The sequence below is a fragment of the Mytilus californianus genome, unplaced genomic scaffold, assembly GCF_021869535.1.
Source record: "Mytilus californianus isolate M0D057914Y unplaced genomic scaffold, xbMytCali1.0.p SCAF_6, whole genome shotgun sequence".
Classification (NCBI taxonomy): Eukaryota; Metazoa; Mollusca; class Bivalvia; order Mytilida; family Mytilidae; genus Mytilus; species Mytilus californianus.
Window position 1 is genome coordinate 34,527,924 of NW_026262712.1, and position 21,999 is coordinate 34,549,922.

At 32.8% G+C, this 21,999-nt stretch overlaps 2 protein-coding genes across 2 annotated transcripts in view; both read left to right on the plus strand.

Moving 5' to 3' along the window:
* The window catches only part of LOC127705590 (NACHT and WD repeat domain-containing protein 2-like), a 44,476-nt gene extending 27,699 nt beyond the window's left edge, over positions 1 to 16,777 (plus strand). Inside the window, exons 9-13 of the mRNA XM_052209917.1 lie at positions 4,375 to 4,699; positions 6,722 to 6,874; positions 8,949 to 9,089; positions 13,646 to 13,862; positions 16,609 to 16,777. Of these exons, the coding sequence (XP_052065877.1) occupies positions 4,375 to 4,699; positions 6,722 to 6,874; positions 8,949 to 9,089; positions 13,646 to 13,862; positions 16,609 to 16,777 (1,005 nt within the window). The remainder of the gene's footprint in view (positions 1 to 4,374; positions 4,700 to 6,721; positions 6,875 to 8,948; positions 9,090 to 13,645; positions 13,863 to 16,608) is intronic.
* A 1,930-nt stretch (positions 16,778 to 18,707) lies between these two features.
* Positions 18,708 to 21,999, plus strand: part of LOC127705333 (uncharacterized) — a 45,364-nt gene continuing 42,072 nt past the window's right edge. The window contains exon 1 of the mRNA XM_052209647.1: positions 18,708 to 18,870. Coding sequence (XP_052065607.1) covers positions 18,843 to 18,870 — 28 coding nt within the window. The 5' untranslated portion in view covers positions 18,708 to 18,842. The remainder of the gene's footprint in view (positions 18,871 to 21,999) is intronic.

The following is a 21,999-nucleotide window of genomic DNA, read 5'->3' on the forward strand; positions in this document are numbered from 1 at the left end:
CTAACATAGAAAGTTGTTTATCTGGTGCACTGAAAATGTTCCATCAGAAATGAGATTTAACAAAGTTATTTAGACTGAAGAACTTGTCACTTTTTATGCTGATCATATGGGGAAAAAAAGAGTGATATTATAAATTCTAACACAGCATCAATTGTGAAACAATAGTTCTTTCCTACAGACATTTTATTTTTCAAGATGCGAGGCTTGCCGATCAATTTACATATTTAAGATTTCACTGTTAAGAGTGGAAAAATAACTTATTGACAGAGATTCTGTATGGGAATGTTTCTCTTGATATTTTTAAATACATTTATGTTACCAACTACATTGTATCTTTGTTTTTCTACTATGATCTGCAAAGAGATGGGTTCTTTATGTGTGACCTCAATGATCGTCAAGCATGATTATTGGTAGCCTTTATTCCTGATGTAACAATGGAAAATTCTGAGAAAAGCAAGAACTTTTAAGCAGATCCAGGTCTTTTATAAAGAGAGGGTGGATTATTCCTAATTTCCATATACAGAAAAAACATATATCATTTCATGCCAAATAATTACATACAAGAGGGGTTTATCAGCCATTTGTCAGCAGAACTTGTGTTACAATAGAATTTTACTTTGCATTACATTAAAATACAATATGGAAAAAAAGAAAATGTAGACAATACATGCCCCCCTCCTCTTTGAAAATTGGCTTGATCCACCCCCGAGATAAGAAACAATATAAGATGTACAAGTTCAGTTGCTCGCTCTTAATCAAGAGAAAAAATCTGAACATGCAAAAAGCCAGAAAGGGATTTAAAACATTATAATCAACACAAAGAAAACTGAACAAAAAGCTGTATTGCAATCTGATATCATGCAGTTCTCATAATTCCTATTACATGTACTTCAAGTTTTGATTTTTTTTCCTTATATTTGAATTCATAAGTCCTACAAACAACTGTTGAGTCCTTTAATTAAATTATTGATTGAATAATGAATGATTAGCTAAGCTGGTCTGTAAATAAAGTCTGAAAATGCTTTGTTTAAATAAAAGAGTGTTATTATGTCATAAAATATACTGAATCAACTTCAAATTTAATCCAAATTCATATTTAACTGCTCTAAAATGCAAAGTCAATTGAACTACAAAACAAAAACCTGAGACTACTATAACAATTAACATAGAGATTGGTCACTTCCCATGTTATAGTAGTCTCAGACAAAAACAAAGCTGACTTAAATACATGTACAGTATGTTCAGAAATTTTTTGAAGAATGGACAACAATGAGATATTTATTTTTCTGATATCAGAAAAAATCTCATAGTATCAAATCAGAATGAGAGTTCTTTTTATTGAGATAATCAATTTAATCGCATTATTTACTTTAATAAAAACCTCATGATAATATCTGAATTTACAGTCATGACTTAGCTTGTCAACCTCTACACTTAAAAATTTAAGGTTCTTAGGCCTAAATGTGGTTGAAATACAGACAATTTTGGTAACTTTTACAAAAAATCTCTTTTTTATGACATACCTTACAATTTCAGAATAAGCTGCATTAAGTTATATATGTATCACATATAAGAATGCTAGTTTGTATTTTAATATCATGATTATCATGATTATTGCAATAAGTTGTTATTATTCAATTAATTTAAAAAAACATCAATTATTTTTGAATTGATAGATCTGGAACTAGTACATACATTTGTTTTTTTAAACATCTATATACTATTCATTGGGGAACTTATTCAAATATATTTTGTACAAGACAGTCATGGCAGTTCACAATTACAGTGGTCATTATAAACATAATGACACAATTTATACAACCAAATTTTATTGTTGATATATATATGTAAACTGAAATCATTGAAGAATTTTTCTTTCAAATGATTTAATGTTTGTTAGTCACTTACTTTAAATACTTAACCTGTACTAAAATAAAGAGATGTGGTATGATTGCCAATGAGATAACAGTATAGAAACTATCCACCAGAGTCCAAATGTCTGTTAGCTGTTAAATTATAAGTCACTTTACAGACATCAACAATACATTTCATTGTTATCAGGCAGATGAGGAAAAAGAGTAATGATAGCTTTTTAGCTTACTACATGTACAAGAGAATATAAGAAATATAATAATATAAATAAGGAAATAATAGAGACAAAAAAGACAGGACTTAGCCACTGGACTATATGTAAAGTGTTCCCTTACTAATCCTTAAAGGAGCTGCTGTATACTTAGAAAAAAGGATGTTGAGGACTTGGCCGCATCAATTAGCATTTTTAGACACTACATTATGGTCAATTGCAATCTGCCCTATTTGCTCCAACCTCTAATGAGTATTAAAATTAATACCTAGGGTGGGAATTAAACCCATATATGTTCATTTACTCTATTGTTCTCTATGTACATACATGTACATGTATATGAAATATATCAAATGCAAAAAAATGCTGGAATGTAAATATGGTAATTTACATCATGTACATTATTACAGCCTCTTTTTTTAAGGACCTAGTATTAGTAAAGGAGGTCCCTGGACCTAGCTAGACCTATTTCTTAGGCAAGGTGTATTATAAAACTCTTGAAAGTAGTTAAATGCAATTGTAAAATTAATTGTATCTGCTGTTAAACAATAATAACACGATAATGGTTATTTCTAAGTATTTAGTAACAACAGCGTGCAATTTAGGTAAACAAACATCAATAATCTACCACGTGTTTGTCTGCTGTGCTTGAATATTCAAAACGACCCATCGGGTTTATTTACACGAATTTTTGCTAAAGCAGACAGTTAAACATGTCTGTTTACCTAATAAGTTCTATAAAAAATGCATTTGCTGTTATGACTTGTGTATGCATGGAAATATAATGAACATAACATTGATTATTTACCGTAAATATTGAATACACATCATTCCTGAGCTATACACACAAAACACATGGCACTTTTGTAACGATGGATGGTAACGTATAGCCACTTTATAACAGTAAATCCCATTGGATAAGCTACCCTACACAGTACATAATATGCAAATTAATGATTGGATACGAATTTGTGTCAGCTCTCAAATCGATGGAAAAATGTAAACATTGGAATCCGCCATTTTGACATAGGAAACAAACTAATTTTGAATCTTGGATTAAAGGACATTGCGCACATTGCCAGCGTATCATGCATAACCAGTCATGTGCAAATATATCTTTTAATTAGTTTTATACACTTACTTTTCTATGTTTTAGTTAATTTAATGTTTTAATTTACTACAGAACGGAACATCGTTCTCAAAGACGCCGTAGAAAAAAATATAGGTGGCGCTGTTTGTGGGCGTAAACATTTTACATACGGGTACTTTTTTTGTCGACAAATTGACCTCTATCTGTCAGAATCAGGCGTTTGCCGTTCAACTGTACCTATTGTGTTTATTGTTAATTTGTTCTCGTCCTGAATATGCATGAAATATTTGCCACTGGACATTAAGCAACCAACAATCAATCAATCCAATGTTAGGCTTATCCTATCAGAAAGGGATAATCCAGATAACAATTATTTTCAATGGTAAAGGAATAGTTAAATGTTACTTAAGTTAAAATTCATTGTTAAAAGGTAAAGTTCAATGCAGACACTTAAGTGTTTAAGAAATGTCAAAAATCTTTCATCAGATGTTGTTCAAATTTTAGGCCAAAATTAGCTTTTAGCAGACCTTCTCCTTTGTAAAAATGCTATATTTGGGGGCCAAAAAGGGGTCTTAATGGGCCTACACCTCCTTTAGATGGTTATCAAAGTGCAAATATGTATGCAGAGTTTGACATACCTCAAAATTAGATTTTCTTGAAAAAATATAATTTTCATCCAGTCTTGAAAATTAGTATCCATGAAAATAAATGAATCCACAGTATTCATAAATTAAAGTCTACATGATAGTAAAGGCTCGAAAGGACTACATGTACAGATTTAGAGCCTTATATATGTTATAAACCACAATCAACCAGATTCTAAAGATTCTCAAAATATATTCAAACTTTGAATTCTACAAGCCAAAAAATTTATCTTATTTATTAGACCCCACGTCATGGGGCCCGCGGATTTATATTTTGAATTTTGAATTATAATTCAATTTTTTTCTAGGAGTTATGCCCCTTTGAACTTAAAAGTTTTGGCCTATATATACTACTGCCACAGTTTGTCATCGCAACTCCTCTGAATTCTCACAACAGAATTTCATAAAACTTTGTAGATAATAAGGAAAAAAATAAGTTATGCGTCTTTGAACTTAGGAATCTGGTTATATTTTGTTTGTCCTGTGTCAATGTGGAGGCATGGGGTATATGAGCTTGCTTACAAAGGTTTTTTAATACTTTCATATTTCAATTTTAGGAGAAACTTCCAGAGAAGTGTTTTATTCCTGTGATAAGTACCAAAACTGACTTAACATCAATTCTGAATCATTCACTGATGAAAAATGAACGGAAACTTACAACCTCTCAACAGGATCTGCTGATGAACCCCTTCAATGATGGCTGTGTTCCTCTTCATCTTAATCTATGTATCTCAGAAGCTTTAAAGTGGACATCATACATGGATATGTCAAATATACAGATAAAGGAGACTATCAGGGATGCAATCCACTGTTTATTTGACAAATTAGAAGTGTCTCATGGACAAATATTTACGTCCAGGGCTTTAGGATATCTAACTGCATGTATGTATTATAAATAATTTTCATGCCAAAATCTTAAAGTATTATTATTGTTATTCAACTTATTGATAAGAAATTCTTACCATAGGTGTTTTTGAAGCAGATAATTTAAAATCAACCCTAATATTATTATCTAAAGATAACTAAGTTGATGCCTTTTTTATGCCCCAGAAGTGGCAGTGGGGGCATTAAGGTTTACCATAAACATTAAGGTTAAAAAATTGCCCTTACCTGTCTGTACGTAGGAATGTCCCAAAATTGGTTTCCTTTCTCTAATTTAAGTTTGCCTTGACCAAATGTTGTGAAACGTTTACACAATGCTTATTACCACTAAACACAGATCAAGTTTGAATTCACTTTCACCAATCTCAAGTTATGTCCCTTTATAAATGGAAAAATGCTGAATTTGCCATTTGTGTACTCAAACTGGACTTTGCCACAAACAAATGTTCTGAAACATATGACCAATGGTTATTACCACTTTTCCTGGATTTCTAGAGTACAGGTGAACCACAAATTTAAATGTTCAACGAAAATTTTGTTTCTATAGGCCTGTATGCAGACTTAGGCTAAAACACGAAAAATAAAATACGTGTATCAACAATAATACAATTTTTTCTCAATACACAAAAATTAGTACCCACAAAAATAAATAAATCCACAGTAGTTTGTAGAATGCACCACTATTTATGTGAATGGAGAAGTTATTGTTGATGTGCGAGTATAATCTCAGCAACAAAAATTAAGGTAATGAAATCAAGAAATTTTGAAGATATTCTGGTTTACAGTTCTGCCTGAGTAGAATATAGTTTTGCAGCCTAGCATTAGTTCACTTGATATTCTATAGAACAGTGGATGATTTTCCTAAATACATATGTGCAATTTCTGGCCATTTCATTTTATGGAAAAGTTAAAAAAAAAAAAAAGGATGTTACAACCACATTTATGTTTTGGTAAACATTGCTGGTTTTATGCTATGTTAAGGGGTTTAATGTGGTTACTGTTAATTCATAAATTATTGTCAGGTTTTTGTTGAGCCTTCGACTTTTGTCGAAAAAGCGAGACATAGCGATCCTACATTCCGTCGGTGTCGTCGTCTGCATCCACAAATATTCACTCTGTGGTTAAAGTTTTTGAAATTTTAATAACTTTCTTAAACTATCCTGGATTTCTACCAAACTTGTAAAGAAGCTCGTTTATGATCATAAGATAATATCCAGAAGTAAATTTTGTAAAAAAAAATTTCAATTTTTTCTGTATTTTACTTATAAATGGACTTAGTTTTTCTGCCAGTTAACATTACATTCACTCTGTGGTTAAAGTTTTTAAAATTTTAATAACTTTCTTAAACTATCCTGGATTTGTACCAAACAGACAGAAGCTTGTTTAGTATTAAAAGCTAGTATCTAGAAGGAAATTTTTTTTAAATTTTGTTCCTTTTTTTCCGTATTTTACTTATAAATGGACTTAGTTTTTCTTCCAGTTAACATTACATACAGTCTGCAGTTTAAGTTTTTAAAACATTTATTAGATTCATACACTATCCTGGATTTTTACCAAACTTGGACAGAAGCTACTTACAATCAAAAGATAGTATAGAGTGGAATATTTTTATTAATTTTTTCCCTCATTTTTGTTGAGCCTGTGATTAACAGCAAAAGTAGGCGAGACACTGGGTTCCGTGGAACCCTTGCAAATTTTTTATTAATGCGAACAATGCGACTGGATGCGTATCACATTATTATATTTGATAAATGTGTCTGTAGGCAGATTTTCCCGAAATTGCAATAATAAATTTTGCATTTTTGTCCATTCTTTAAAAATTGCAATAATAAATGCACACAATAATTCCTGAATTTGCAGTATTTAAAAAGATGGACATTTTTCGGTGATTTCTGAGCAGTCATCGGGATAAAACTATACAGAAAATCAAGCCTAAGAAATTTGAATGTAACGTTGCTATTCAACTATGATTTATTTTGTTGTTTTATGTTATAATTATAATTGATGTTGTTTACTTTGTAGCAAAGAAAGGTTTGTCTCAGGCAGAACTAGAAGATATTTTGTCATGTGACTATGCCGTTTTGAATGAAGTTTTTGTGGAAAAGAATTTAGCTGTACAGAGATTTCCTTCATTACTGCTTATTAGATTATTGTGTGAAATGGAACAGTTTACAGGTTTGCATTTATTTTTGAAAGTCTTAGCTTGGTGGCATTATAGTCTTGCAGGATAAACCTGCTGTTATTTTCATTTATTTTTTTTTATTTTGAGATGTTTTATGTAGTTGAAATACAGGGGTTCTCTGTTTTAGATCTTCCGTTTTTAAAAAAACTCATATTCTATTTGATATAAATTGAAACACCTCTTTTAAAATTATGAAATTATGAATTATGACATGTTGAAACTGAGTTCTTTGAAATTGACATTATTTAATTGTTATGAAAAAGAAGTAAAGGATGCTACAACTAAGGGGGATAATATGGCAACCCAAACAATGGGGCAATTCATATATAGAAATAAAGAAAACAAGTAATACAGCATTTGAAAAATGAAAAAAAAGAAACAGATTTTTCACAAAAGTAATAATTAGTTGGATAATTTAAGGAATTATGATACAGAAGAGGTCACTCAATGATTTTTTTGTCGAGCCTGCGACTTTTGTCGCAGAAAGCTCGACATAGGGATAGTGATCCAGCGGCCGCGGCGGCGTTAGCTAACTTTTTAAAAGCTTTATATTTTAGAAGGTGGAAGATCTGGATGCTTCATACTTTGTATATGGATGACTCATGTTACTAAGTTTCCGTCAGTCACAAGTCCAATGTCCTTGACCTCATTTTCATGGTTCAGTGACTACTTGAAAAAAAAGTTAAGATTTTTTGTAATGTTGAATTCTCTCTTATTATAAGTTATAGGATAACTATATTTGGTATGTGCGTACCTTGCAAGGTCCTCATGCCCGTCAGACAGTTTTCACTTAACCTCGACCTCATTTCATGGATCAGTGAACAAGGTTAAGTTTTGGTGGTCAAGTCCATATCTCAGATACTATAAGCAATAGGTTTAGTATATTCGGTGTATATATGGAAGGACTGTAAGGTGTACATGTCCAACTGGCAGGTGTCATCTGACCTTGACCTCTTTTTCATGGTTCAGTGGTTATAGTTAAGTTTTTGTGTTTTAGTCTGTTTTTCTTATACTGTATGCAATAGGTCTACTATATTTTGTGTTTGGAATGATTGTAAGGTGTACATGTATAGCTGGCAGGTGTCATCTGATTTTGACCTCATTTTCATGGTTCAGTGGTCAAAGTTAAGTTTTTGAGTTTTGGTCTTTTTTTCTAACACTATATGCAATAGTTCAGCTACATTTGGTGTATGGAAATATTTTATGATCTATATGTCAGTCACGCAGGTTTTATTTGACCTTGACCTCATTTTCAAGGTTCATTGCTCAGTGTTAAGTTTTTGTGTTTTGGTCTGTTTTTCTTAAACTATAAGCAATAGGTCAACTATATTTGTTGTATGGAAGAATTTGTTAGCTGTACATGCCTGCCTAGCATGGTTCATCTGACCTTGACCTCATTTTCATGGTTCATTGGTCAATGTTTAGTTTACTTGGTTAATGTTAAGTTTATGTGACAGTTGTAATAAAGCTTTATATTTAGGACTATCAACATAATATCAATGATTAGTAAAGAAGGCGAGACATTTCAGTGTGTGCACTCTTGTCTTGAAAATATGCCACAATTCACTGTCTGTTAATATGCAAAGAAAAATATGCCTTTATGACAAATAAAAAATAAGGAGATGAGGTATGATTGCCAATGAGACAACTATTCACCGGAGTTCAAGTGATGTTGATATATAAAGTAATGATAGGTCACTGTCTGGCCTACAGCAATGAGAAAACCCCATACTTTATAAATAGTCAGCTATAAAAGGCCCCAACATAAAAAAATATAAAACAATTCAAATGAGAAAACTTATGACCTAATTTATTAACAATACAATTTATGAAAAACAAATATGACCAACATGAACCAACAATTTATTAAAACATACTGTTATTACTTTCACATGAATAAATGGTGAACAAAAAAATGTTTAGGGGAGGACAGGATTATTTCAATTGTTGATATTTAGCATTCACATATTTATTTTTGATCATACAACAAGAATGTGAAATTGTATACAGACTTTATTCTGAAATTTCTTTGAGTATATACTCTTTGTTTATTTTGAATTGTCACAGTTGTCAGAGAGGTAGAGGGAGCTATGGTAACCACTTGGTGTAACAAAATGGTTAAAGATATGGCAGAAGAACGATATTGTAGTGACCAAACAAGTTTACATGCCAGTTTGTCAGATTATTTTAGTGGAACAATGGCATATGGTATTTGTTTATTTCTGATATTCAATAATATACTATAATAGAATAGGGGATGTAATATGGTATACAGATTCAAGACTGTCTGTCTGTCCATCTGTCCATCTGTACGTCTTTATGTCAACACATCATAGATAACTCAAATTTGCTTTAACCAATTCTAATAAAATTTAAACACTGAAAACAAGACCAGGATTGACAGAAGGAAGATCCCTTTTGATTTTGACACTTTCCAATTTGGTTGTTCCAGAGTTATGGAATTTATTCATGGAGAATATGACATTTTCTCAAATCTTGTACAATAAATCAACTGTGCTGTAAACTTTTTCTCCAAGTTTTATCACAGGGCTAAGATATATATAGGATTGATTTACTCAAAAATGAACACTGTTGAGATTGATAAGAGGAAGCTCCCTTTTGATTTTGAAAATTCCTGGATTGTTGGCCCCATTAATTTTTCGTAACTGTCAGATTTAAGTAAGTTTACTCTGAAAATTGCATTTGTGCTTAAGGTCAAGGAACAGTAAATGAGCGATGTCACAGATTTTGCTAAAATTTGCATACAACCTTGACTCGTTAATCTATAACTGAAATTCGAAAAATTAATGCATTTATCTCTTTACCATCTAAAATTTTACTGATTGAATTCTTTCAAAATAGGTGAACATTTGTGTAGAAAGCACATAAAATCGGCTAAAAATTGTCTTAAATTTGTCTTAAAACCATCAAATCTCTAATTTCTAATACAAAATTTTTTCTTAAAAACTATGCAAAATTTTAGCAAAATCTAAGACCAAGCCCATTAACTGTAACTTGAACTTAAGAAGTTGTGCTTTTCATGGTGTATATTCCTATTTCTATTATTTGCAGAACCTATAGATGTATGAATGAGAATATATCAGGATTTTTTTGTGTATAAAGAAAAAAAAAATGAAGAAGTAGTATGATTGGCAATGAGACAACTCTCCACCAGAGACCAAATAAATACTAATATTTATCTCATAATATTTATGAAATGTTTGCTTAGGGTAAATTTTGTTGGGAAAATGCCTACATCATAGTAAACAGTAGACACATATTTATTTTTTGCTTATTGTTTAGTACATATGATACACACAAAAAGTACGGAACTTAAATACACATTCAGGGTTGCACCTGGCAATTGCTATTTTGCATTTTGCGAAAAAATAAAAATTGTGGCGAATGAAAATTAATTGTTGGCGAAGAAATGGTTCAATTTCGTCCATCTTGTTTATTTTTTGGCAGTTTCTCAGACTTTTTCCCTGATCAGACAATACTAAGGATTTTGATAGAAAATCAAAAATCAGCATTTCAAAGCTATCGACAACAATGGACTAACTACTAAAGGTGTTGATTGTATTGTTAAATGAAATTGTGTGGTTGAATATCGTCACATGTCACCTAAAAAAGTAATTGTTTTGAAATGGGTAGTTCACAATCGTTTTAGCAACGAACATGTTTGAATAGATATAGGAAGATGTGGTATGAGTGCCAATGAGACAACTCTCCATCCAAGTAACAATTTATAAAAGTAAACCATTATAGGTCAAGGTATGGCCTTCAACACGGAGCATTGGCTCACACCGAACAGCAAGCTATAAAGGGCCCCATAAATTACTAGTGTAAAACCATTCAAACGGGAAAACCAACGGTCTAATCTATATAAAAACGAGAAACGAGAAACACATATGAACTACATAAACAGACGACAACTACTGTACATCAGATTCCTGACTTAGGACAGGTGCAAACATACAGGTGAAGCATACTTTTATATCTCTTTTTTTTCTTCTCTTTTAACGATGGTCTCGAAAAGAAAACTGTTATAATTAAGATAAATGTTCAAAATTAAGAAAAATCTCTAACTTTAAACTTTTTCCTTTAACTATGATAGAAATAATAGTTCTGAAGTGAGTACTTCATAATCTTTTTAGCTGCAAACTGAATTTTTTTGATAAAAAGAAGGAAAATTTTAAACATATGATAAAATATGTTTATTTAAGTTGGCAAAAAAAAAATTCAAAGTGGGGAAAAATATGTTGTTTTTTGTCGAGCCTGCGACTTTTGTTGCAGAAAGCTCGACATAGGGATAGTAATCCGGCGGTGGCGGCTGTGGCGATGTTAGCTAACTTCTTAAAAGCTTTATACTTTAGAAGCTAGAAGACGTGGATGCTTCATACTTTGTATATAGATGCCTTATGTTACGAAGTTTCCGTCTGTCATATGTCCATTGTCCTTGACCTCATTTTCATGGTTCAGTGACTACTTGAAAAAAAAGTCAATATTTTTTGTAATGTTAATTTCTTTCTTATTATGAGTAATAGGATAAGTATATTTAGTATGTGCGTACCATGCAAGGTCATCATGCCAGTCAGACAATTTTCATTTGACCTCAACCTAATTTCATGGATCAGTGAACAAGGTTAAGTTTTCGTGGTCAAGTCCATATATCAGATACTATAAGCAGTAGGTCTACTATATTTATACCCCACGCAACGAGTTGCGGAGGGTATAATGTTTTTGACCTGTCCATCCGTCTGTCCGTCTGTCCGTCTGTCTGTCTGTCCGTCTGTCTGTGTCTGTCTGTCCGTCAATCAGTCCGTCAGTCTGTCAGTCCGGTTTCTTGTCATGGCAACTCCTCTCAAACCACACAACAGAATTTCACGAAACCTTTTTAGATAATAAGGACATACTATGTAGTTGTGCATATAAACAGGAAATTACGATTCAATTCTTTTTCGAGGAGTTATGCCCCTTTGAAGTTATTTACTTTAATGTACTACTGCAATAGTTTGTCATCGCAACTCCTCTCAAACCACAAAACAGAATTTCATGAAACCTTTTCAGATAATAAGGACATACTACGTAGATGTGCATATCAACAGGAAATTACGATTCAATTTTTTTTCCAGGAGTTACACCCCTTTGAACTTATTTGCCCAATATACTACTGCAACCTTTTGTCATCGCAACTCCTCTCAAACCACACAACAGAATTTCATGAAACTGTGTAGATAATAAGGACATACTATGTAGATGTGCATATTGACAGGAAAGTATGATTCAATTTTTTTTTCTGATACAATTTTTTTCTTACACTTATTTTATTTCTCTAACGACAATGTGGGGATGTGGGGTATGTGAGCGCGCTCACTAAGGTTCTTTCATTGGTATATGGAATGATTGTAAGGTGTAAACGTCCAACTGGTAGGTGTCATCTGACCTTGACCTCATTTTCATGGTTCAGTGGTCAAAGTTAAGTTTTTGAGTTTTGGTCTTTTTTTCTAATACTATATACAATAGGTCAACTATATTTGGTGTATGGAAATATTTTATGATGTATATGTCAGTCTCGCAGGTTTTTATTTGACCTTGACCTCATTTTCATGGTTCATTTCTCATTGTTAAGTTTTTGTGTTTTGGTCTGTTTTTCTTCAGCTATAAGCAATAGATCAACTATATTTGATGTATGGAAGGATTGTAAGGTGTATATGTCTGTCTGGCAGGTATCATCTGACCTTGACCTTATTTTCATGGTTCATTGGTCAATGTTAAGTTTTCTAGTTAAGTTTGTTTCTTAGATACTATAAGCAATAGGTCAACTATATATTTAATGCATACATTGATTGTAAGGTGTACATGTCTGTCTGGCATGGTTCATCTGACCTTGACCTCATTTTCATGGTTCATTGGTCAATGTTAAGTTTTCTTGGTTAAGACTGTTTCTTAGAAACTATAAGCAATAGGTCAACTATGTTTGGTTTATTGAATGATTGTAAGGTGTACATGTATTTCTCGTTTGGTTTATCTGACCTTGACCACATTTTCTTGGATCATGTTAAGTTTATGTGTAACTTGTAGTAAAGCTTTATATTTAGGACTATCAACATAAAATCAATGGTTAGTAAAGAAGGCCAGACATTTCAGCGTGTGCACTCTTGTCTGAAAGAGGTGGTAGAGAAGAAAATTGACCCAGGGGAAACCGTGTTCATTATCATGAATTGTCATATCATATTGTAAACAGGCACATCTATCAAAATATCTAGTTGACACAAACCTCATACTGTATTTCATGCATTCCAAATGTATGACTTCACACTCTACTTGGATGAGTAGAACCTCGGATAAGTTGAATACTTTCTTACGGTTTCTTCAACTTCCAGTTAACAAGCTTCAACTGTAGTCACAGAGTTCCATGGAACATTTACATATACTAGGGGCCTCAGCGGACAAGTGGTCTAAGTACTCCAACTACTGTATCACTAGCCTGTGATCACTTAGTTAATGTGTTCGAAACCTTGCATGCGACAGGTGTGTTTGACTCCAATCTTAATTGATCATTAATGTCAGTCTTCCTGCAGAAGTCTGTGGGACTTTGCCTCCCTTCACCAATAAAATCTTACTGCCAAAAAGCAAAAAGTGGCATTAAACACCAATCAATCAATCATAAATATTATATAATAATTACTTTATTGTAGAAATACCATGAATATTTTTACTAAAAAAATGTAATAATTCCTTTACAATTGTACACTAAACAGATCACAAGAAGCCATTTGTAAACAGGAATGATGGGAAAGAACCAACAGACAGATATGTAGCATCTCAGCCAATCAAATATGGTAGCACCTACAATGGACGAAAACTGGGCAACCTACCATATCATCTTATTATGAATGGGAACATTTCTTGTTTGAAAGAAGAATGCCTGCTGAATGTAGAATTTCTCACATCAAAACTTGATTATTCCTCTTTCAGGTTTTGTATTTTATTGTTTATTTTTTTATTTGTTGGGGGTGTTTCAGTGAAAAACATCTGATTTGAAATACTTTTAACAGTCATAAGGCCGTACGGTTGCCTATAATTACTTACATCCACTTCATTTGAACTTTGGTGGATAGTTGTCTCATTTGCAATCATACAACATCTCCTTATTTTTGTCGAGCCTGCGACTTTTGTCGCAGAAAGCTAAACATAGGGATAGTGATCCGGCTGCGGTGGCTACGGCTGCGGCGGCGTTAGCTAAATTCTTAAAAGCTTTATATTTTGGAAGATAGAAGACCTGGATGCTTCATACTTTGTATATAGATGCCTTATGTTACGAAGTTTCCGTCTGTCATATTTCCATTGTCCTTGACCTCATTTTCATGGTTCAGTGACTACTTGAAATAAAAAATCAACATTTTTTGTAATGTTAATTTCTTTCTTATTATGAGTAATAGGATAACTATATTTAGTATGTGCATACCTTGCAAGGTCCTCATGCCCATCAGACAATTTTCATTTGACCTCGACCTCATTTCATGGATCAGTGAACAAGGTTAAGTTTTCGTGGTCAAGTCCATATATCAGATACTATAAGCAGCAGGTCTACTATATTTGGTATATGGAATGATTGTAAGGTGTACATGTCCAACTGGTAGGTGTCATCTGACCTTGACCTCATTTTCATGGTTCAGTGGTCAAAGTTAAGTTTTTGAGTTTTTGAGTTTTGGTCTTTTTTTCTAATACTATATGCAATAGGTCAACTATAAATGGTGTATGGAAATATTTTATGATGAACATGTTAGTCTGACAGGTTTTATTTGACCTTGACCTCATTTTCACGGTTCATTTATCAGTGTTAAGTTTTTGTGTTTTGGTCTGTTTTCCTTCAACTATAAGCAATAGATCAACTATATTTGATGTATGGAAGGATTGTAAGGTGTATATGTCTGTCTGGCAGGTATCATCTGACCTTGACCTTATTTTCATGGTTCATTGGTCAATGTTAAGTTTTCATAGTTAAGTTTGTTTCTTAGATACTATAAGCAATAAGTCAACTATATTTAATGCCTAAATTGATTGTAAGGTGTACATGTCTGTCTGGCATGGTTCATCTGACCTTGACCTCATTTTCATGGTTCATTGGTCAATGTTAAGTTTTCTTGTTTAAGACTGTTTCTTAGAAACAATAAGCAATAGGTCAACTATGTTTGGTTTATTGAATGATTGTAAGGTGTACATGTATTTCTTGTTTCGTTTATCTGACCTTGACCTCATTTTCTTGGATCATGTTACGTTTATGTGTTACTTGTAGTAAAGCTTTGTATTTAGGACTTTCAACATAAAATCAATGGTTAGTAAAGAAGGCAAGACATTTCAGCGTGTGCACTCTTGTTGTATATTGTAGCAATTCCAATGCTGGGGATAATTTCATGCAATATTATTGACTTGTACAAACTATATGCATGGGGGATGGTTTTGCACACGTAAAGTGATAACTCAAGAAAAATAATGCCTGTCCAAATTTTGTATATTTTACAGTAGATATAGAAAAAATGACTGTGGTATTATTGTTATAAGACGACTAAGCACCACAGACCAAAGAAGGGGGATGAAATATTAAATATAATAAATAAATCAGGTTTATTTAGAGTCGGCATAGTATACAAATAAGGACATAACATAAGCTCTTATGAGCTTTTAACCTACATGAAAGCAAATATAGAGCACAGTAAAGGCTTCAACAATGAGCCAATCCCATACTGTGTAATCAGCTATAAAAGCCCTAAGCATGACCTTATGACGTCATTTACCAGAAAGAAGGCGCGCCTGTATCCCTGCTCTATTAAAGTATCAAGCACTTTCAAAATCGTCATTCTGCAGGGTAGTCTAGAAATAATTTATGTTCCGTAAGTATGTAATCTTAATTACCGTACGACTGAAGGGAGGGTGACCAACTTATTAGATTTTAATTTCTCAAATGATTTGTGCAGTATAAGATCAAATTTTTTCACCAATTCGCTTGACATATGTTGGAAGTGACAATGCCTACTTTTTTGTCACGTGGTGATAGAAGTCACATAACAGATTCAACTAACTACCGTATCCCGGAACTGGTGTATCTGAGCATCTACAAAGGCTAACCTCTTCAATTATCATGTATATATTTTTGACACATTTAGGCAAGAATTAAATTTCATCAATGTAACCTTGGATAAGAGTAACAGAAGATGATGGATAAATTTCAATGAGACAGCAATCTAACAACACATAGAATAAAAGATAAAACGTCTAGTGTCTAGAGGTCAATTTGCATACTTGAAAAAATCAACATTAGGCAACTCATCAGTAGTTTATATTTTGTTAATCAAATCATGGACTATTCTATTGCTTTATGTAAAGGGGGTTGGGGGGTTATAATTTTGTGAGGTTTGTTTGCTGTACTGTACCTCTACTTATTACTGTAAATTTAGAAAATCTTTATGTCATTTTTTATTGGGGTTTCAGGAAATGTTGCATACAATTGTAAATGGAGAGCATGATTCTTCTTACAAAATCACTTTGTCTCCTCCGAGACTCGAACCTGGGACCCCTGTGTTACAAGGCAGTGCTCTAACCGACTGACCTAAAAAAGTACTTTCCTAGCTCAACTGCTTACAGATCTACGCAGGGTTTGATTTAGGCAGGTTTTACTGAATTATCTATATTGATATTATATTGATGTCATGATATTTGACAGATCTGTACAGGAAGATTTTGAATTGGCCAGAAGACAAACTGATGACAGACAGATTGATTTGGTATTTGAAGCTTTACTGCTGTCACAAAAGGCGTTGGAGATTAATCCAAAACTTTTCGTACAACAGATGTACTTAAGACTTGCAGACGTTAAGGTAAGTCCAGGATAAAGACAAGAGGAAAGTAAAATGAGTAGGTTAATAGGTTGGTTTGTGGTTATCAACTGTTTCCGATTTAGTTAAGATGCAATATAGAATTTGATAAGTGAATTCTACTTTCGTACTGTATAGTTGTAAAGTTGAAGGATACTTTCTGTTTAATTATGCCCACTGTCTGTATATTTTTTGGTTAATATCTACTAATATCTACTAATGCAGGGCTCTACTTTCACAATATTGAAAGCAACTCTTTGTTGCTCATGGAATTTCATGCATTTCAAAACTACAGGCTACGATAAGGATATATTTTGCCAGGACATGATTCATAACCCTTCACTATATACATGTGTTATATTGACCAAGTTAATATATGCACAAAATAAGAAAATTTTAGGTGAGAAATTAAAATAATTTTCATAATCATTTGAGTAAAAACAATATTAAAATTACTGATCATAAACCACCTTAAAGATATACTTAAGTCAGGTTTAGAAATTTTTGTCAGATGTTCGGACTCAGCCGTTTTTGTTGAGCCTGCGACTTTTGTCGCAGGAAGCTCGACATAGGGATAGTGATCTGGCGGCGGCGTTAGCTAACTTCTTAAAAGCTTTATATTTTAGAAGCTAGAAGACCTGGATGCTTCATACTTTGTATAAAAATACCTTATGTTACGAAGTTTCCGTCTGTCATATGTCCATTGTCCTTGACCTCATTTTCATGGTTCAGTGACTACTTGAAAAAAAAAGTCAACATTTTTTGTAATGTTAATTTCTTTCTTATTATAAGTAATAGGATAACTATATTTAGTATGTGCGTACCTTGCAAGGTCCTCATGCCAGTCAGACAATTTTTATTTGACCTCAACCTAATTTAATGGATCAGTGAACAAGATTAAGTTTTCGTGGTCAAGTCCATATATCAGATACTATAAGCATTAGGTCTACTGTATTTGGTATATGGAATGATTGTAAGGTGAACATGTCCAACTGGTAGGTGTCATCTGACCTTGACCTCATTTTCATGGTTCAGTGGTCAAAGTTAAGTTTTTCATGGTTAAGTTTGTTTCTTAGATACTATAAGCAATAGGTCAACTATATTTAATGTATACATTAATTGTAAGGTGTACATGTCTGTCTGGCATGGTTCATCTGACCTTGACCTCATTTTCATGGTTCATTGGTCAATGTTAAGTTTTCTTGGTTAAGACTGTTTCTTAGAAACTATTAGCAATAGGTCAACTATGTTTGGTTTATTAAATGATTGTAAGGTGTACTTGTATTTCTCTTTTGGTTTATCTGACCTTGACCTCATTTTCTTTGATCATGTTAAGTTTATGTGTTACTTGTAGTAAAGTTTTATATTTAGGACTATCAACATAAAATCAATGGTTAGTAAAGAAAGCGAGACATTTCAGCGTGTGCACTCTTGTTTTCTTACAATACAGGGTAAAATATTTTGCCCCATAACACACATTTTTCTTTTGATATAAGACTTCAATAGTGCATAAAAGGTGGTAAATTTAAGCAAATTCTAGATTTTTTTTCTTTCGATTTGAGACCCAAATAGTACCAATGCAAATATAAGGTAAAAGTCCGAGTCAGCCTTTTCCCGCCATTTTTAAAAAAACTTAATATCTCGAAAAGGAGCTCCATAACCTATCAATATATTTAGCTTATTTTGTCATTAACTGATGTTGTTCTGACTTAAAGTATCAATTTTAAATTCTAGATTTTTTTAATTTCACCTAAGAACATCCTTAACTTACTTTCAGAAAACATCTCTGGCCTTCAAAAAGCATTGATTAGTAAGCTATATTTGCAAGGAAGAAAGTTACAGTGTTTGTTTGATCATGTATAACAGTTGGTAAATATTAGTGAGAGGGCTTATTCTAACTCGTGTGCTCTTAAAAAGTTCTTGTTCTGTTTTTTATTCACAGGAAACAGAAGAATTCAGTCAGTTGTGTAGAAAGGTCAACATCAATTACTTATGCCCTAATACCAATGTATTGTTCAAGGCAGGATCACCTCTAGTCTATGACTTCAGCCAGAGCATAGTTGATGTTAACTCTTTTGATTTGATGCAGAATGGGAATATGGCTGTCCTATGTATGTATAATCACTCATTGTTAATACACTACAGATTGCGTGAATTTTTTCATTTCCACCCTTCAAAGGCTTGAGAAGGCATAAAGTGGGTAGAAATGAAGATGATTCCTTATGCCCACCTAATTGATTGGACTTGCATTTTGGGGTAAAGATTGCCTTCACACTATCAAAACTCTTATGCGACTGGCTCAATAGTTAACAATTTTCCAGACTTTATCACTTCTTTTGAGATAAACATAAAATTTTATACATCCTATCATTGAGCATTTCAATAAATTTATCAATAAAATATATACTCAAATATTCAAGTTACGAAATGGTGTGTATATGTATCATCATACTTGTCAAGACAAATTATATGAATTGTTCATGGTGCATAAATCTTAAGTATAAAAATAAGGAGATGTGGTATTATTGCTAATGAGACAACTATCCACCAAAGTTCAAACGAAGTGGATGTAAGCAATTATAGGCAACCGTACAGCTTTCTTCTGTTCTAAAAATATCAATATCATTGTTAAAATTATATTTGAAATTGGAATCATCTTCCTTTGTCCATAATTGTAGTTGAACCGGTTCATAGTATTGCCTTCCAATGCTTTGTAGAATGCAATGCTTAGTTTTTAGTTCTCACTGCAAAATGAATGCAATCTTTATCCTTCAATGCTCACAAGTACTTTGATTATGTTCTTTCATCACAATATTTGCATGTAATGTACAATGTCTTTGAAAAAATACTAAAGTTTATATAAAAATAAGGAGATGTGGTATGATTGCCAATGAGACAACTATCCACCCGAATTCTAATGAAGTGGATGTAAGCAATTATAGGCCACCATTCGGCCTCAAACAATGAGAAAAACCAATATCGTTTGGTCGGGTATAAAAGTCCCCGACATGAAAAATATGAAACAATTCAATTGAGAAAACTAATGGCATAATTTATAACATAGCAATTTACGAAAAACACAAATATGCCAGACATGAAATAATGATAACCTCTGAACTACAGGCTCCTTTAAAAGAACTTACAGATAAACTCATCATGGATACCAGCAATTCTTTTCACTAAAAATCTTATGATTGAAATTGATCGTAAGATATACTGAAATGTGTATGACTTACGAGTTTACTCTTTAAGATTTTTTGTGAAAAGAGACGCTGGCTTATAGTTTTGTACTCCAGATGTGTTTTTTGTCTTCAGAAGACTCCTCTGTAACACTGGAATAAAAAAGTTAAGGCACAAAGTGTTTAAGTACAAAGTTGAAGAATCGTTTCGCCAAATACAAATTGTTAAACTCAATGACGAGACAGGCACATATAGAATATAGTGGGGTTAAACTAGTTTGAAGGCCCACCAAACCTCCCCCTAACCTGGGACAGTGGTGTAACAGTTCAACATCAGATGTTCAGACTCCTTAGGTTTTTCCTATGATTCAAGGTAAACTATTTTGCCCCATATCACCCACTTTTCTTTTCATACAAGAAATTCAATAACTCATAAAAGATCATGTACCAAAATTTAAGCGTATTCTAGATTTATTTTATTTACCATTTATGATAAATAATGCCAATGCTAAATATAAGGTAAAAGTCAGAATTAACCTTTTCCGGTCCATTTTTTAGCTCACCTGACCTGAAAGGTCAAGTGAGCTTTTCTCATCACTTTGCGTCCGTCGTCCGTCGTCCGTCGTCCGTAAACTTTTACAAAAATCTTCTCCTCTGAAACTACTGGGCCAAATTTAACCAAACTTGGCCACAATCATCATTGGGGTATCTAGTTTTAAAAATGTGTGGCGTGACCCTGTCAACCAACCAATATGGCCGCCACGGCTAAAAATAGAACATAGGGGTAAAATGCAGTTTTTAGCTTATAACTCAAAAACCAAAGCATTAAGAGCAAATCTGACATGGGGTAAAATTGTTCATCAGGTCAAGATCTATCTGCCCTGAAATTTTCAGATGAATCGGACAACCCGTTATTGGGTTGCTGCCCCTGAATTGGTAATTTTAAGGAAATTTTGCTGTTTTTGGTTATTATCTTGAATATTATTATAGATAGAGATAAACTGTAAACAGCAATAATGTTCAGCAAAGTAAGATTTACAAATAAGTCAATATAACCGAAATGGTCAGTTGACCCCTTTAGGAGAAATTGCCCTTTATAGTCAATTTTTAACCATTTTTCATAAATCTTAGTAATCTTTTACAAAAATCTTCTCCTCTGAAACAACTGGGCCAAATTAAACCAAACTTGGCCACAATCATCATTGGGGTATCTAGTTTAAAAAATGTGTGGCGTGACCCGGCCAACCAACCAAGATGGCCGCCACAGCTAAAAATAAAACATAGGGGTAAAATGCAGTTTTTGGCTTATAACTCAAAAACCAAAGCATTTAGAGCAAATCTGACATGAAGTAAAATTGTTTATCAGGTCAAGATCTATCTGCCCTAAAATTTTCAGATGAATCGAACAACCTGTTGTTGGGTTGCTGCCCCTGAATTGGTAATTTTAAGGAAATTTTGCTGTTTTTGGTTATTATCTTGAATATTATTATAGATAGAGATAAACTGTAAACAGCAATAATGTTCAGCAAAGTAAGATTAACAAATAAGTCAACATGACTGAAATGGTCAGTTGACCCCTTTAGGAGTTATTGCCCTTTATAGTCAATTTTTAACAATTTTTCGTAAATCTTAGTAATCTTTTACAAAAATCTTCTCCTCTGAAACTACCTGGCCAAATTAAACCAAACTTGGCAACAATCATCATTTGGTTATCTAGTTTTAAAAATGTGTGGCGTGACCTGGTCAACCAACCAAGATGGCCGCCACGGCTAAAAATAGAACATAGGGGTAAAATTCAGTTTTTGGCTTTTAACTCAAAAACCAAAGCATTTAAAGCAAATCTGACATGGGGGTAAAATTGTTCATCAGGTCAAGATCTATCTGCCCTGAAATTTTCAGATGAATCGGACAACCCGTTATTGGGTTGCTGCCCCTGAATTGGTAATTTTAAGGAAATTTTGCTGTTTTTGGTTATTATCTTGAATATTATTATAGATAAAGATAAACTGTAAACAGCAATAATGTTCAGCAAAGTAAGATTTACAAATAAGTCAATATAAC